Consider the following 18,488-nt stretch of genomic DNA (forward strand, 5'->3'; position numbering starts at 1 on the left):
TCAATTAAACAAATGTACATATTTTATTACTACTAAACTCAACTCAACAACATTCCATCCAACGTTCTTGAGCTTTATTTTCTTGATTATTCAGCTAACCTTCTATACCTACATTTTAGTATGATAGTATCAAACAACTAACTGCATGAGCATAGCTTAACTAGTAAGTTTGAAGCCTAGTAATACTAATATTAGTAAATATTTTAGGGGCTAATTGATAACCAAACCATAATCACCTTTACATTAATGTCTTCCAAATCAAGTTCGGTATGCTTGTATTTGCTGCTTCTACTGCTTGTATCAGGCACTAGAACTGCAGTCTCACACTGGATTGTCAAGACTCTTCCTGGCTTCCCTGGTGAATTGCCCTTTAAACTTGAAACTGGGTATGCGCTATTAGTTTCTGCAGTTAAGACTATATATCTTAATTTATTTTCTAAAGATTTTATAGAGAACAGGTTAATTGATTAGTGATGGTTTGATGGGAATTTGTATATAGATACATTAGTGTTGGTGAAGTGGAATTCTTCTACTATTTCGTCGAGTCGGAAGGGAACCCGGGAGCTGATCCTCTCTTGCTCTACTTCAACGGAGGCCCTGGTTGTTCTGCTTTGAATGGATTTTTGTACCAGATTGGTATGACTTTCTTCTTCTTTTTCTCTTTGCATCTAAATGACCCTACACTAATTTCATACTTTATTGTAGTGACTACATTGACTAGTGAGTGAATTTTCAGTAAATTACATGTGCCAAGAATCGAGAAAGATTCTTGAAGAGATAAGGAATGCACAATAAATAGAATAAATAAATTGCAAAAATAAAAGAACAAAATAAGACTTTTTTTTTTATTTATTTATAAAAACAAAAATTGCTTTTTATTTATTTATTTTATACGAACAAAAATTTCTTTAAAGTTGATAAGAATTTCATATCAGGAAATATCGAGTTCTTATGAAGAAACATATATATTATTAAAGATTATAAAATAATGTGAAATAAATTAGTAAAATTATCTTTGAATTTCTTGGAATTTTTGATAATTTATGGCCCATTTGGTTTAGACATGACTCAGTTTTCATAATTCAATACTCATAACTTGTAACTCTAACTCAAATCTCATAACTCATAACCCAAACCCCACTATCACTCAAAAACTCCAAAATTGTTGTTTGGTTACAAATTCTAGTCACATATCTCAACTTTTAAGTCCATTTTTTGCCAAAATGGTGGTACCCACCCCACTGACACTACACTACACAGGAGTTATGGTTGCTACCTGCGTCCATTTTCTCTTCCCCTCTTTCATATTCTCTCAAGTCCATCACCACCATCAATGGAAAACTCAGAACCCACCATTGTCAACACCACCAATGGCCACAAAACAAAAAAAAAAATCTCAACTAAAAGAAAATCCAACCATCCGCTACACCCACAAAAAGAAAAAATTTCCAATTATCAATACCACCACCAACCACACAAACCCACCTCTATCACAGCCCAATCTTCAAACCACAATTACAAACACAGAAAACCCAAACACACCAACACAAAATCTTTAGATTGGTGATCCAAAATTGACAACCCAAACCCATAAACACAGAAAACCCAAATCCAAACCTAGGAATCCTTAGATCGAAGACCAAAATCACAAAAATGAGGAGTGGGTTTTTGTTTCTGGGTATATATTTATGTGTGGATGAACATGGTGAGTGCGTCTGAAGAAAAAAGAAAGAAAGAAAAAGAAGAAAAGAAAGAAAGACAAAACTAGGAAGAAGAGGAGAAAAAAAGAATCTATTGGTGGTGGAGTGGGTTTGATGAAGAAAGAAAGAAAAAGAAAGAATGAAGAAGAAGAACAAAAAAAAAGGTTGTTGGTGGTGTGGTGGGTATGAAGAAGAAAGAAAGAAGAAGTAGAGAAAAAGCAAAAAAAGAAAAGAAAAAAAGAAGCCACTCTTTGGAAGAAGAAAGAAAGAAAGAAAAAGAAAAAAAGAAATGGTATGACACTGTTTCTTGACAGTGACAAGTCAAGAGAATGGATCTCACAAATTTGATTTTTTTTACCATTTTGCCACTATCACTCATAATCCATAATCTGAAAATACCAAAACTGTGTTTTCAGTTTCCATCATCTAAACTCAGAATTTTGAGTTTTTGAGCAATGGAAACAAACATCCAAAATCAAGCCAAACACTGCATTATTTGGGGGACCCACGAGTTTTAGATGATGGATCATGAAAACTGAGTGATATCAGTTAGTTTTTGGACTATCCAAACAAGCTCTTAGTTTCTTGGAGTAAATTATATTAATAATTTTAATATACTTATAATGAGTCACATGATAAAATAGCTTAAAATACATACTTTAAGACAAGTAGTGCAACTAACTTATAAAACCCAAAATTAATTTATTATTAAAACAAAAAATTTATTGTAGATTATTGAAATTATAAAAATATATATAATGAAACCTTTTTAGGATTTGGCAATAGAATTCCTCTTATAGCAACTATGGCAACTTTTTTTTTTTGGAGAAGATGACAACTGTGAATGTACTTAGAACAAGGAAGTCAATACCGTATCGTACCGGCCAATATGACCAGTATTTTTCCCACTGGAGCTTAAAACGATATAGAAACGCATGAGTTTCGTTCGGGTTCAAATATCGGTCATACCGGGTTATTCTAACTATACCGAACAAAATATCATATTTTGGCCCAAAAAAATACTGAACCAAAATAAATCAAGACTTTTAGATTAAAAAAATAAAAATTTCAGATCTCATGAAAAAGATAATGTCTCTCACTTTGCTACCACTGTCATTGTCAGAATGTCCGATCTACTTCTTCTTCTTCGTTAAGACCCAGAAGGCTAGAAACCTCTTTCTTTAGTTTTGTTCAAGTTTGGCTTTTAAATACACTTTTAAGCATTTCAAATACATTTACATGTATTTCTACACATTTTTTCATCTATATATATATAAAAAACAACCAAACAACATTGTTCAAACCCTACTACCAAACACCCCATAAATTTCTTTTGGTTTTGTCCTCAGTCCTTGACCCAACGTTACTTCTTCCAAAGTTTCAAGTTCCAACTTCAGATTTTGAATAAAATAATTTTATATTTTACTTTAGGCGAAAAACACATTTTGGTCCCTACATTTTCAGTCGATTCCCGTTTTAGTCCCTAAGTTTTTTTTTTACCGCTTTTAGTCCCTCTCCTGAAAAACGGTTCCATTTTAGTCCCTACTGTTACATCATAAACGGATATTGCTGATGTGGCAAACGGCATGCACTGTTGGCCTGACGTGGTCATTAAAATAATAATAAAAAATACCACGTCAGCATTTAAATTAAAAAAATTAATTTATTAATTTTAACTAAATAAAAAAAATTAAAAACAAAATTAAAAACTAAAAATCATATGAACTAAGATCTAAATGTGTCTTGAACAAGAACACCAAGAACACAAACTCAAATCCAAGAACACAAACCCAGAAATTAAAAAAAAAAAAAAAAAAGTAGATGATGACAAAGTTTGTTAATAAGTCACAATTTGTTTTATTTTAGGCTAAGAAAGTAAAAAGCCAAGTAGAAAGAAAAAAAAAAATCCCAGCAACTAGATCCTAGATCCATCATCTATCCTGGGCCTCAAACAAAGAACGCCGCACAACAACATTATAAAATTTCAAAAATCCAAAATCAAAATTTAAACAAAAGTCCAAAAAACGCACACTTCCCTCTCCAACACACACACGCAAACGCAAACAAAAACACAAACACACAATCCACTTTCCTTCTTCTTCGAACTCTCCGACCACCAATACCACACACAAAAAACCGCAGCGTTTTTCATCGAGCTCCCACATGTCTATACTGTAATAATGACCCGGACCCGTTTGTTCCGTTCTCGGAGCTCCGAAGAAAAAGAAGAAGAAGAACAACAACATTACAGCAAGCACAATATCACAACAAGCACAGGCATGAGAGTTATAGTGCCTCTACAAGGCGTGGTTCAAGGACGAGGTGGCCTTTTCTTAGGCTCTGTAATTCCACATTTCAGATCAGATGCTTTTAATTCTACTTAAATGTACAGAACTTAATTTGTGAGGAAATTCAAGGCTATGTTTGTTCTTTTAGCACAGATCACATTATCATGCTTTGATGGTTTTTTTTTTTTTTTTTTTTTTTTTAATTTCTGGGTTTGTGTTCTTGAATTTGAGTTTGTGTTCTTGGTGTTCTTGTTCAAGACACACTTAGATCTTAGTTCATATGATTTTTAGTTTTTAATTCTGTTTTTAATTTTTTTTATTTAGTTAAAATTAATAAATTAATTTTTTTAATTTAAATGCTGACGTGGTATTTTTTATTATTATTTTAATGACCACGTCAGGCCAACAGTGCATGCCGTTTGCCACATCAGCAATATCCGTTTATGATGTAACGGTAGGGACTAAAATGGAACCGTTTTTCAGGAGAGGGACTAAAAGTGGTAAAAAAAAAACTTAGGGACTAAAACGGAAATCGACTGAAAATGTAGGGACCAAAATGTGTTTTTCGCCTTTACTTTTATTGTTTTGTGTGTCTGACGGTGACATCCACAAATGTGAAGATAAATTCAAACTTCATCCTTTTTTTGAAAAAACCTTTTTTTTTTTAACTTCAACTACGGTACACGTACTGCACCAAAATAATGTTTAAGAGCATCCACAACAGATGTGTCAAATATTAAATATTTAACATATTTGGCACATCAAATATCAAAAAAATCTCTTTATGAGATATTTCAAATTTCATAATTTTTGCCACATATGAACAATATTGTTCTATTTTGGAACGGTAAGGGCATCCACAGCAAATGTTCTATAAAAAATACCATTTTGATACACCAAAAGCCTACATTATTATTTTACCACATCATTTTACAACATCTCATTTATTAAATGTTCTATCATTCAATTTTATACATTAAAATAATATTTACTACACATTAAAATAATATATTAAGTCCTCCCACCAAACACCAAGAAATAGAGAGAGAAGAGAGAAAGTCTAAAAGGAAGAGAGAGAAATGAATAATTTTTTTTTTTTTTTAGCATTCTTGTCCGTATCGTTCCAAAATAGAATGGTACTGTTCACATATGACAAAAATTATGATATTTGGAACATCTCATAAAGGAGGTTTTTTGTGTTTGGTGTGCCAAATGTGCCAAATATTTGGCATTTGGCACATTTGGCATATCTGCTGTGGATGCTCTAAGGACAAGAATGCTAAAAAAAAAGAAGAGTTTTTTATTCATTTCTCTCTCATCTTTTTTGACTTTTTCTCTTTCTTGGTGTTTGGTGGGAGGAGTTAATATATTATTTTAATGTGTAGTAAATATTATTTTAATATATAGAATTGAATGATAAAACATTTGATAAATGGGATGTTGTAAAATGATGTAGTAAAATAAAGTAGGCTTTTAGTGTGTCAAAATGACATTTTTTATAGAACATCTGTTGTGGATGCTCTAATGGATCTATAATTTTAATAATAATAAGTAAATAAATTCTACTACCATGTGTCATCTAAAAAAAGGTTTGTATTATTAATATAAATGTATAATGAATTTTGAAAAATTAACTTTTTAACTAAAACTTAAGAATAAAAATATTTTATAAATTTATAAATATATTTAATAAATTGTGTGGGTTTTGACTTTTACCAACATGTGTGAGTATATAAATTTATATAATTAGCGATGATCCCAAAACGGTACACTAGTATTAACTGGTATTGAAATATTTTGTTTCCCTAACAAAACTGAAATGGCTTCTGGAATGGTATTAACCCCTTTAACTTGGAATGCCAGCCTCTCATGACATAAGGAGAAATAAAAATGGGGGGGGGGGGAAATTGGAAAAAAAAAATTCCATTTATCAAAACCACATTTAAGATAGAATTTTTATTATATTGTATATAATAAAAATATGATTTACTCATGAACTTAGATAATATTTAATTTTATTCTAAATTTTTTGGTGACAAATGATAATAACTAAATATTGATAGGTCATAGGTCTTTAAACTTTTTTTTTTTTTAAGAGACTTATATGGTGTCCACTTTTGATGATAGTCTTTTATCATCATGTCAAGATACTAATCAGTTATTGGTGTAAGCGGGAGTTAAACCCCAAATATCTTATTTAAGATAAAAAAAACTTTATTAGTTGAACTAACCGGAGCCCATGAATAGATCTTTAACTTCATATCTCATTTAATGACTTTTGGCGTCCCGATAAATTGTGGTGTTTCCGTCACCCCATTTAAATGTTGCCAAAAAATTTCAAAGTTATTTTATATAACCCTTGAGCTAGGTTAAGAACATCCACAGCAATGGAGCAAAAAATATAGCTATTTGACACCTACAAAAGTCACTTTATCTATTTTACATCTTCACATCCAACATCTGGATCTATATTTTTAGCTATTTGATTAAAATAATACAAATAACTCATTAAAATAATAATAAAAACATCCCAAAAAAAAAAAAAAAACCAATACAACACAACATCTACCACCACCAACACCACTAGCAGTCCATAGAAAAAAAAAAAAAAAAAAAAAAAAAAACCCACCAATCCAAATCCTCAATCTTTTTCCTCAACCCAGACCAAACAAAATCACCAATCACAAACAAAATAAAAAATCACCAACACAACACAAATATGGTGTGGGCTGGCGTACTGGGTCAGCAGAAGGGGTGGGTCAGCGAGTTGGGTCGGCAGAAACCCAGTACAGATGAAGATGAGGATCGGCAATAGGGCACAGATAAAGGTGAAGATCGGCAGAAACCCAGAAATCAAGCTCCAACGGAGTTGAGGGTTGAGGGAGATGAAGATCGGTGATGGGGCACAACAACCTGAAAATCTAGCAACCTAAAACTAAAACCCACGAGCAAGCACAACCACGAGCGATAACCACTTCAATCCATGAGCAAGCACAACCATGAACTGTTTTGGCGATGGTGTGTGAGCTTCGGTGGCGGCGGTGAGGAGGTTGATGAATCGGTGAGAGTTTGTGGATGAGGATGATGGGAATCGGTGAGAGTTTGTGATGAGGATTATGGCAATCGGAAGAAAGAAAAGAAATAGAAAAGGAATTAAATAAAGAAAGAGAAGAAATATTATTTTAATGCTGGTTGGAATAAAAAAAATACTCTTTTTTTTTAGCTTCAAGCTATAGTACGCAGCCAAAAATAGCTGCGTACTGAAGCTAAAATTTTTAGTTATGCCTTCACTATTGTAGAGCAATTTTTGTATTTTGGTGGAGTTAAAATGACAATATAGTTATTTAGTTTCACTATTGCTAGTGCTCTAAGACACCTTAAATCACATTTCTTTTCTCAAGTAACATGCGCGATCTTTTGTTTTGAAGGTAATAAAAAACTGTTTGCCATAATCAAATGGAGGAATAAGCATTAGTATCAAATTGCTGCCAAGCCCTAGAAGGCAAAACAAGTTGACAAAGTTTAACAAACTTTGACAAAGGATTGACCAATACCTCTCTCTTCAAAAAGGCATATTCTATTAATTTTTAACATACTTCAGGTTTTCAATTCCGACTAACAAAAGAGAGCTTTCATGACACTATAAGTAGATATAAATTACTAAAACTTGTATACAAAAGTTTCAAAAAAAAAAATTTTAATATATTTTTTTTGTTAGAATTTTATCTAATTGTAATTTTTTTCCCCCCAATTTTATCGTTTATTTTCAATGATATTCTAGAAAATTTTCATTTAAACTTCCATGTTCACTCGTAGGCCCATTAAAATTCAATATCACTGATTACACTGGGGGCTTACCAACACTGATATATGAACCAAACACATGGACAAAGGTACGCAGTTTAGTACTACTGCGATTTCTCATTAATTTCCATTATTCTAGAAACATTTTCCTTCGAATTTTGCTTCAAGAGATAATCACAATGCTTTTGCAGACAGCCAATGTGTTATTTTTAGATGCGCCTGTGGGTGCTGGCTTCTCCTATGCAACAATCTCGGAAGCTTGGAGCGCGTTTGACACAAAAGTAGCTGCACAAGCCTATGAGTTTCTGAGAAATGTGAGTGTAATTGATGGTGATAGCCAATTAAAATGCCTAATTGTTACATTTAATTAGATATAATGGCTTTATTAGCACCATTGTTAAATGATCATGGAGAGAGGGATGGGGTGTAGCCAACGATAATGCCTTGAACACAATTTAGTCTATCTCGAACTCTTTTAGAGTTCACTCCTTCTCTCATGTAAGAAGACAAAGTCATTCTGTAGCCTATGCTTTAGTTAGGAAAGTTAGGTTTTCTTTCCCTTTAATTGTTTGGATGAAGTTTGTTCCTCTAGAATTTTCTTCCCTTGTAATTGCTGATTTTCCAGTGTGATCCTTAATAACATTGGGGTGGATTCTCAAAAAAGAAAAAGAAAAATCTAAATAGTGTTCAACTCTTGTATGATGACACTCTTGCTCTTCCACCTAAACCATTTAATTGGAGTAATTTTTATTTTACCCTATAAAGTTTCAAAATTTTGATCTATTCCTATAACATTAGGTATTGTTTGGATTTATTTGCTTCTGTCAATGCACCGTGCCTAACTGTCCATTAGAGTTCAAAATTAATCAAAATAGCCCCAAACATAAAGGGTGCAAAACCAAATCAATTACAAACATAGAAGGTGTCATTGGGGTGCCAATTTGGCATTTAATGAAAGGCTAGACATAGTGTATTGATGGAAGGGAGCAACTCCAAACAATACCTAACTTTAGGAGAGTGGATCAAAATTTTGAAAATTCAAGGAGCAAAATTGAAATTATTACAAAGTTTAGGAGTATAATTTGCAATTTAGTAGAACTATTAAGTTTTATGCAAGGGATTTAAGATGAATTTAACAAGAATTTGATTCGAAAATTGAAGTGTTATATAGTTTTTTTAATATTGAGTCAATGCTAATGCTCATGGGAGCAAAGATGGAGGTAGGACTTCAAGTTAGGAGGGTAGAAGTATAAACAAAAAAAAAAAAAAAAAAGAAGCAAATTATTGTTTCGTAATACATTACAATGAAATCATTTATGAAAAAGGAAACTCGGTGTGTGTCTTTGATGCTTGTGTTTGCTACTGGGTAAGAGCAAAATTATTTTGTTTAAAATTTTTAAAAAGGTCAAGTTATTTGTTTTGGATAAAATTTGTTGATTGAGTTTAACTTTTTTAGCTTTACTATTGGTAATTTTTGTTATTAAGCTAATTTTTTTAGACTTGTTAATTTTATTTAAAATTTTAGATCTATAGTTTTTTATTTTTTTATTTTTTTATGGCCTTTAGAATTAAGGGGAGACCAAGTGTAATTTTTTAAAACCAAATTGCTAAAATTAGTTCCATGGAAGAACATCATATTTTTATTAACTCCTAACATGTTTATTCGTGACACAGTGGTTGATCGAACACTCAGATTTCGTGAACAATCCAGTCTGTCTTGGGAGCGACTCATATCAAGGAGTGGTCACTCCAATTCTAGCCCAAGATATTATAAATGGTAACTTATATTGATCACAAGCATCTAATAGAGCAGCTCATTGAATCAAGTCTATGGTATACTCAATATTAATCCCAATCTTCAAACTTGATTCTTTTTTATTGAGTTGCAGGCAATGAAGCAGGAATTGAACCTCAAGTGAATATCAAAGTAGACAATCAAATTATTGGACTTGAATTTCTCTCTCTCTTTTTTTTAATTATTTTTTTATTTTCTTTTTAATATAAATCCTTTTCATTTGGTATTTCGATGAATATTAGAATATAATGTTCTTCAAAATAATGCAAGGGACTCTCGCTTGGATGCCCACATACAAATACAGATCTCGAAGATAACACAAGAGTAATATTTACGCACCGAATGGCTCTAATATCAGATGCAATGTATAAGGTAGTTAAGACAAGGTTCTTGTTGTTTTCTTTTTTTTTTTGGTAACAAGTTAAGACAAGTTTTGATAACTAAAACTAGCTAATTGGGTTTCATTTGCGTTTCACATTTTGGCTATCATCTTCATAGTTGTTCTTGTTAAGTGCTATTTCAGTCAGCCAAAACTAGTTGCAATGGGAATTACATCGATTCGACAAATGCAAACTGCATCGAGGCTGTTGCTTCAATATCCCAGGTTGGATAGAGTATCACTTATGTTTATTATAACATCATAGATTTTGGTCGATTATATGGGCACCAAGAATGAGTGATCGTTAATCTGAATATTTAGTGCATAGAGCTAGTAAATGAAGCAGATATCTTGGGTCCCAATTGTGCGTTCATAACACCAAAACCAAAAGAAGGTGCTCAAGGATTTCTTAATGAAAACTCAAGAAATTTCATCCTACCATGGTCTAGGAATGGAGACTTTTGGTGCAAAGTAAAATTCTCTCTCTCACATTCTTGCACTTCTTATAAATGCTCATTCATCCACTTGTTATAAATGTAAGACTGTACAATAGTGGAACTAATTTTTATTCATTCATTTATTTGTCACTTTATTTTTGCAGAATTTTGATTATATTCTCTTTGATATAAGGATAAATTATAAAAGTGTCCAAGATGCTCTTCATGTTCGACCGGTAAGTAACTGTTGGTAGTACAGTACAATGACAAACAACAAGTTTGAGGACACAAATCTTTTCTTTTACAAAATAAACATTCACATCAACAATTAAAAAAGAAATTGTGAATATTTTAAGTATACTATCAATGAAAAGCAAATGGGTGCTAAATAAGTAATTCTTGATAGTTCAATACAATGACAAACAAAAAGTTTAAGGACAAATTTTCTTTTACAAAATAACATTTCCATCAACAATTAAAAAAGAAATTGTGAATATTTTAAGTACTATCAATTAAAAGCTGATGGGCGCTAAGCTGCTTGTATTGTGAGTTATCTCTACAGGGAACAGTCAAAGAAGTCTTTAGATGCAACATCACCTTGACCTCGGAGTACTCCTACAATGTCAAAGATGCAATTCCCTATCATAAAAATCTGACAAATTCAGGCTTGCAAATCCTGGTTTTCAGGTTCCAATCTACAAGATCACTACACTAAGTATTTATTTGTATTCATTATTACTTATGCTATTACAAATATAAAACCAAACTGAAATATAAGAATTAGTTACATAATTAAATTACAGCAATTTAAATTGTATGTGCCAGATAATTAATAATTTTATTCATATCTACAATTTTACTCTTGCAGTGGCGATCATGACATGTCTGTCACACATATTGCTGTTGAACAATGGATAAATTCTCTAGATTTGACGATTGATACTGAATGGAGACCATGGTTTGTTGATGGTCAGGTTGCAGGGTGAGTTTATAAGATATGATATCGGACATAAGCATTTTGTTTCCTTCAATTTTCTTTTTCCCACTTAAAACTAAGGCTTTACTTTTATTGTTGTTTTCTTATTGTTAATAATGTGTATATTATTCTCCAGATACACAAGGAAATATACAAATTGCGGATATCGTTTGACATATGCAACTATAAAGGCAAGAAAAAGAACCTTAATTTTTTACTTCATTAAAAAATTTTCATTTATTTATGCAAGCAATTTTTAAAATAAAATAAAATAAATTCTTTTAAATTTGTGTAGGGAGCTGGACACTCTCCAACAGAGTACAAACGCAAGGAATGTTATGACATGTTCCATAGATGGATTCACTACTATCCTCTCTAGCTCTTTCATTCAATTATTGCTTTTGGAGGAATGTTAAAGCATATTTTATTCCTAGTAATAAGTGTTAGGGTTTTAGGTCCCAGATGTCACAAGGTTAATCAACTTTCAACTACGGACTCAACCCTAAATTTACTGCTACCTCATGTAGTATTTACTGGTGTGACTACACGAAGTATCGAATCCACGGACTCTTCTATTATGGTTGTTGCACACGAACTCCCATGTTCATGACTTCAAGATTTCTACTAAAATATTTGATCAACAACTATGGTTAACTGACTGCAACAACTTTACTAAATAATTGGATCCAATGTTTGCATGTAGTCTCTAGTTTTAGCTTTAAAAGGGTTTGGAAAAACTCCAAACTTGTGTACATAACACTACCCTCTTTTGTCTTAAAGAACATGCTCTAGGGTTTGTATTCATATGTACATAAGATCCATCCAAATCCTAGATGAAACGGCTGAAAAAAGAATTGAAATTTCATTTTGCCCAAGTCTTGATTAGTCGAGACATGCAGTTCAACTAATTGAAGTAAGTGACTTTCAACCTTTCAAGCTTGTAGTTGAAATGCAGTATTCTAGCGCTCTATTTTTTTGCATTCTTGAGTCTTTAGTTGTTCTAAACTTGATTTGTCTTGTTCCAAGGTTTAATTCAACACTAATCAACTAGACAAACTATGTTATAAAATGTTATATTTGTTCATGGTTGTCAATCTAAAAATATAGACTCTACAATAAGCATTATCATTCCTTTGGTAATCTTCATTTAATGTTCCAAGTGTGGCTTAAATCATTTCAATCCGAGTACATATAGCGACTCATTGCAATGATGTTAATCCATGTTGCAGTCTTGGTCTCCAACATTAAATATGTAATTCAAGACTAAACAATAATGAAAGAAAAATATTTTTTTTTTTTATAGTTTTTGATTCATACAAAATTCATTCTTTATGTTGCTCTATATTAATTAATTAATTTTAGTTCAATAGTAAATCCTTCGATTCAAAATTATATATACTATTTATAAGAGGATCCCTCTCTTTAAATTGGATTTTTTTTTTTGTAGTTTAGAAATACTCATAAACCTTACATTTAAGGGGAAAAAAACTTGAGGATAACGCAATAAAAATATATCTCCAACTCCACTAAAAATACCTATAAAATAGGAAACTCTCCTAGTAATCCGTATCTTCAAAACAAACTTATCCAAAATTTATTTTAAAAAAAAAAAATTATGACACTAGGCCAAAAAAAGAAAACCCTCATCACACACGAAAAGCACATGTGATGAGACTAATTTTATATAAGTATATATAATGTCCCTCAAAAGTTTTTAAATCATCAATTTAAACCCCCAATCACATCCAAAACGTCAAAGATTTAAATTAATATGATTTTGTAAGTTTAGTGTTCAAATTTGAAAGTAGAGAAATTATAAGGTTTAATTTAAAACATTTAAAGATATCCGGTTTATTTGATTTGAAACTATCTTTTTAAATAAAGGGTTTAAAATATAATTTACCCCCCCAAAAAAATAAAAAATCTATGGTTCCACGATGCAAAGAAAATTTTCTAGGTGCGCACGTTTCAACAACATTTCAACCAACGTTCATGAGTTAGACTCCCTGGTCATTCACCTGACCTTCCATACCTATAATTTAGTTCAAACTTCAAACAACTAACACCATAACTTCACTAATAGTAAGTTTGAAGCCTAGTTATTGTACATAATATTTTGGAGGCTAACAGCCTAATAACCAAACCACATGCATGCACCTTGACAATGTTTTCGGAAGCAAGTTCAGTATGCTTGCATCTGCTGTTTCTACTGCTTGTATCTGGCACTGCAGTCTCCATTGATGTAGAGCAAGAGAGGGTCAACTCCCGGGTACCCTTCCGACTTGACGAAATAGTAAAAGAATTCCACTTCACCAACACTAATGTAGCTATATACAAATTCCCATCAACATCATCACCAATCAATTAACCCAACAGTTTTGGTGTAAGTAGAAATTATTCAGTGCAAATAAAAGAAAGTAATACATACCCAGTTTCAAGTTTAAAGGGCAAATAACCAGGGAAGCCAGGAAGAGTCTTGACAATCCAGTGTGAGACTGCAGTGCCAGATACAAGCAGTAGAAACAGCAAATGCAAGCATACTGAACTTGCTTTCGAAGACATTGTCAAGGTGCATGCATGTGGTTTGGTTATTAGGCTGTTAGCCTCCAAAATATTATGTACAATAACTAGGCTTCAAACTTACTATTAGTGAAGTTATGGTGTTAGTTGTTTGAAGTTTGAACTAAATTATAGGTATGGAAGGTCAGGTGAATGACCAGAGAGTCTAACTCATGAACGTTGGTTGAAATGTTGTTGAAACGTGCGCACCTAGAAAATTTTCTTTGCATCATTGAACCATAGATTTTTTTTTTGGGGGTAAATTATATTTTAAACCCTTTATTTAAAAAGATAGTTTCAAATCAAATAAACCGGATATCTTTAAATGTTTTAAATTAAACCTTATAATTTCTCTACTTTCAAATTTGAACACTAAACTTACAAAATCATATTAATTTAAATCTTTGACATTTTGGATTTGATTGGGGGTTTAAATTGATGATTTAAAAACTTTTGAGGGACATTATATATACTTATATAAAATTAGTCTCATCACATGTGCTTTTCGTGTGTGATGAGGGTTTTCTTTTTTTGGCCTAGTGTCATAATTTTTTTTTTTTAAAATAAATTTTGGATAAGTTTGTTTTGAAGATACGGATTACTAGGAGAGTTTCCTATTTTATAGGTATTTTTAGTGGAGTTGGAGATATATTTTTATTGCGTTATCCTCAAGTTTTTTTCCCCTTAAATGTAAGGTTTATGAGTATTTCTAAACTACAAAAAAAAAAATCCAATTTAAAGAGAGGGATCCTCTTATAAATAGTATATATAATTTTGAATCGAAGGATTTACTATTGAACTAAAATTAATTAATTAATATAGAGCAACATAAAGAATGAATTTTGTATGAATCAAAAACTATAAAAAAAAAAAATATTTTTCTTTCATTATTGTTTAGTCTTGAATTACATATTTAATGTTGGAGACCAAGACTGCAACATGGATTAACATCATTGCAATGAGTCGCTATATGTACTCGGATTGAAATGATTTAAGCCACACTTGGAACATTAAATGAAGATTACCAAAGGAATGATAATGCTTATTGTAGAGTCTATATTTTTAGATTGACAACCATGAACAAATATAACATTTTATAACATAGTTTGTCTAGTTGATTAGTGTTGAATTAAACCTTGGAACAAGACAAATCAAGTTTAGAACAACTAAAGACTCAAGAATGCAAAAAATAGAGTGCTAGAATACTGCATTTCAACTACAGACTTGAAAGGTTGAAAGTCACTTACTTCAATTAGTTGAACTGCATGTCTCAACTGATCAAGACTTGGGTTTTAAGTTAACTTGACAATTGGTTGGTCCTACTTTGTATGTAAAGCTCTTATTGCCTATAAATCAAAGACAACTTATAATTAGCCACAAAATAGTATAAAAGTACAGTTTTTTTTTTTTTGAGAAACTTATAAAAAAATAAAATAAAATAAAAAATCCGATTAACAAAGATTGTAAAAATTATAGTTAGTGTGTGGTGTAACCATTGTTTATAAGTCACAGTTCAGTCATATGTAAACCATTGAACTACACATATTTTGTTGGTCAAGAATGAAAAATTAATAAATAAACACCAATTTAAGTACAAAATATATTAAAAAAAATTAAATGACACAACACGGTTTGACCACGATTGAATCTCGGCCCGACCTCAAAAATCTTGAACCTCTCTCTTTTCCAGTTCATTGAATGGTTCGGATTTGAAAACTATGAGTGTAATTGACATTGTTTATAATTACATTATGTATAATACAAACCCAACTCTTACAAATTTTACTACAAAATAACTCTACATTGATGTGACAATGTATATAATTAGCACAATTATAAGAATAAATAAATAAAATTTTAAATAAATAAAAAAAAATATGAGAGTATTTTATTGTATATATTTCATGATCGTCATTTTGCATTGAATGGATTCTTGTACCAGATTGGTATGACTTTTTTCTTCCTCTTTTCTTTGCGTCTAATTAACCCCACACTAATTTTGAAAAGTTTCGTGTAGTGTGCATTTGGAAGTTTGTTGTAGCGGTAACATTTGTTCTTTTGATTGGTCTTGACACTATCTTTGGGTGCATTTGGCACCTATTGACGCATTTGGAAGCAGCTTGGAGAGATACGCACTTTGTTCATTTGTTTTGCCTCTAATTTGGGTCTTGCAATTGATGCATATGTGGTTTAGGATGATAAATCTTTTCGTGGTGGAGATTCGTTACTTTTATATATATATAAGAATAAATAAATAAAATTTTAAATAAATAAAAATAAAAATAAATAAAAATATGAGAGTATTTTATTGTATATATTTCATGATCGTCATTTTGCATTGAATGGATTCTTGTACCAGATTGGTATGACTTTTTTCTTCCTCTTTTCTTTGCGTCTAATTAACCCCACACTAATTTTGAAAAGTTTCGTGTAGTGAGCATTTGGAAGTTTGTTGTAGCGGTAACATTTGTTCTTTTGATTGGTCTTGACACTATCTTTGGGTGCATTTGGCACCTATTGACGCATTTGGAAGTAGCTTGGAGAGATACGCACTTTGTTCATTTGTTTTGCCTCTAATTTGGGTCTTGCAATTGATGCATATGTGGTTTAGGATGATAAATCTTTTCGTGGTGGAGATTCGTTACTTTTATATATATATATAAGAATAAATAAATAAAATTTTAAATAAATAAAAATAAAAATAAATAAAAATATGAGAGTATTTTATTGTATATATTTCATGATCGTCATTTTGCATTGAATGGATTCTTGTACCAGATTGGTATGACTTTTTTCTTCCTCTTTTCTTTGCGTCTAATTAACCCCACACTAATTTTGAAAAGTTTCGTGTAGTGAGCATTTGGAAGTTTGTTGTAGCGGTAACATTTGTTCTTTTGATTGGTCTTGACACTATCTTTGGGTGCATTTGGCACCTATTGACGCATTTGGAAGTAGCTTGGAGAGATACGCACTTTGTTCATTTGTTTTGCCTCTAATTTGGGTCTTGCAATTGATGCATATGTGGTTTAGGATGATAAATCTTGTCGTGGTGGAGATTCGTTACTTTTATATATATATATATATATATATATATTTTGCCAGGGTAGAAAATTGTTCTAGGTTTTGGCTCACTTGTGATTTTTACTTTTTGAATTAGGGTGAACTTTCTATAAAAGAAACAAAGATTGTAAAAATTATAGTTAGTGTGTGGTGTAACCATTGTTTATAAGTCACAGTTCAGTCATATGTAAACCATTGAACTACACATATCTTGTTGGTCAAGAATGAAAAATTAATAAATAAACACCAATTTAAGTACCAAATATATTAAAAAAAATTAAATGACATAACACGGTTTGACCACGATTGAATCTCGGCCCGACCTCAAAAATCTTGAACCTCTCTCTTTTCCAGTTCATTGAATGGTTCGGATTTGAAAACTATGAGTGTAATTGACATTGTTTATAATTACATTATGTACAATACAAACCCAACTCTTACAAATTTTACTACAAAATAACTCTACATTGATGTGACAATGTATATAATTAGCACAATTATAAGAATAAATAAATAAAATTTTAAATTACCTCTATGCCATTTGTGACATAAAATATATAAGGCTTATATAGGAAAATCTGTCATACTCTTAGGCCTTAGCATCACTCAAATATGTTTAAGAGTTAAAAGACATTAATCTCAAACTTGATGACTTTAATGTTCGCCTGTTTTTTTTTTTTTTTTTGCTGAATTTAATTTTCGCCTGTTGGCCCATTAAAATTCAATATCTCTGATTACACTGGAGGCTTACCGACACTGCTATACGAACCAAACACATGGACAAAGTACCAAGTGTTGTACAGTAATTCTACTTTTAGAATTGCACGAAAAAACTGTCTCAAATTTTTTTGTTATAGTTTTTACAAGTCCGAATGTGTGGAGGTTTTGAGCTATTATGCTAAAATTTTCCTACATATAACATATGTCATTATCAACGTGAATGCTGTCTAGCACACGTACTGTTTCACAGAACTAGAGCTGGTGTTTAGTATCATCTGGGATTCACTAGTAGTCTGGTACATCTACTATCTCTTTCACGTGGCCAGCTTTATCATCTAGGACAAGGGCGTGGTCAGAAATTTTTGGTTGGGGGCGAGGTAATATTATCATATTGATTTGCAATTCAAGAAAAATACAAAGTATGACATATATACATATATATATGTCTTCCTGCATTAGTTTTAGAAAAAAACATTATATCTAACCAAAATTAGACTATATTTACAAGAAATAATATTTATAGAAATTAAATATAACAAAGTCACTATAAGCAACCATAAAATAAATAGCAGTTAAATTCAACCAAATTAGACTATATGGTCAAAAATAAATTCAAAATCAATTTCATTCATCCCAACTAAATTCAAAATCAATTTCATTCCTACTAATAGTCTAATACTGTACCCTCATAGTCTCTCTACTCTCTAATGATAATTCCTACACTAGGACAACATAGGTCTTTGAATAGCTATGGGATATGGCTTCACTCA

General features: G+C 31.3%; 2 protein-coding genes across 2 annotated transcripts; one reads left to right on the forward strand and one right to left on the reverse strand.

Annotated features, from left to right (window-relative positions):
* Positions 1-239: 239 nt before the first annotated feature.
* Positions 240-11,758, forward strand: LOC115969198 (serine carboxypeptidase-like 18). Its single transcript, XM_031088791.1, has 14 exons — positions 240-386; positions 500-636; positions 7,805-7,881; positions 7,984-8,106; positions 9,467-9,569; positions 9,682-9,719; positions 9,858-9,959; positions 10,111-10,191; positions 10,288-10,437; positions 10,568-10,639; positions 10,966-11,090; positions 11,272-11,385; positions 11,516-11,570; positions 11,675-11,758. The coding sequence occupies exons 1-14, from the start codon at positions 247-249 to the stop codon at positions 11,756-11,758; spliced, it is 1,401 nt and encodes a 466-aa protein (XP_030944651.1). The 5' UTR covers positions 240-246.
* A 1,570-nt stretch (positions 11,759-13,328) lies between these two features.
* On the reverse strand, positions 13,329-14,092 carry LOC115969450 (serine carboxypeptidase-like 7). The gene is made up of 2 exons (XM_031089110.1): positions 13,808-14,092; positions 13,329-13,706 (listed from the first exon to the last, which is right to left on the reverse strand). Exons 1-2 carry the CDS (start codon positions 13,939-13,941, stop codon positions 13,586-13,588), a joined length of 255 nt encoding a protein of 84 aa, XP_030944970.1. The 5' UTR covers positions 13,942-14,092; the 3' UTR covers positions 13,329-13,585.
* Positions 14,093-18,488: the final 4,396 nt, after the last annotated feature.

Source organism: Quercus lobata, chromosome 11, assembly GCF_001633185.2.
Source record: "Quercus lobata isolate SW786 chromosome 11, ValleyOak3.0 Primary Assembly, whole genome shotgun sequence".
In the NCBI taxonomy this organism is placed as follows: domain Eukaryota; kingdom Viridiplantae; phylum Streptophyta; class Magnoliopsida; order Fagales; family Fagaceae; genus Quercus; species Quercus lobata.

Bases quoted from the DNA above. Each gene is read 5' to 3' on its own strand.
- LOC115969198 (XM_031088791.1), top strand. From the start codon at position 247: ATGTCTTCCAAATCAAGTTCGGTATGCTTGTATTTGCTGCTTCTACTG. The intron at 9,570-9,681 runs GTAACTTATATT...ATTGAGTTGCAG, and splicing joins AGCCCAAGATATTATAAATG to GCAATGAAGCAGGAATTGAA. The intron at 10,438-10,567 runs GTAAAATTCTCT...TTATTTTTGCAG, and splicing joins ATGGAGACTTTTGGTGCAAA to AATTTTGATTATATTCTCTT.
- LOC115969450 (XM_031089110.1), bottom strand. From the start codon at position 13,941: ATGTCTTCGAAAGCAAGTTCAGTATGCTTGCATTTGCTGTTTCTACTG. The intron at 13,707-13,807 runs GTATGTATTACT...ATTTGTATATAG, and splicing joins CCCTTTAAACTTGAAACTGG to CTACATTAGTGTTGGTGAAG.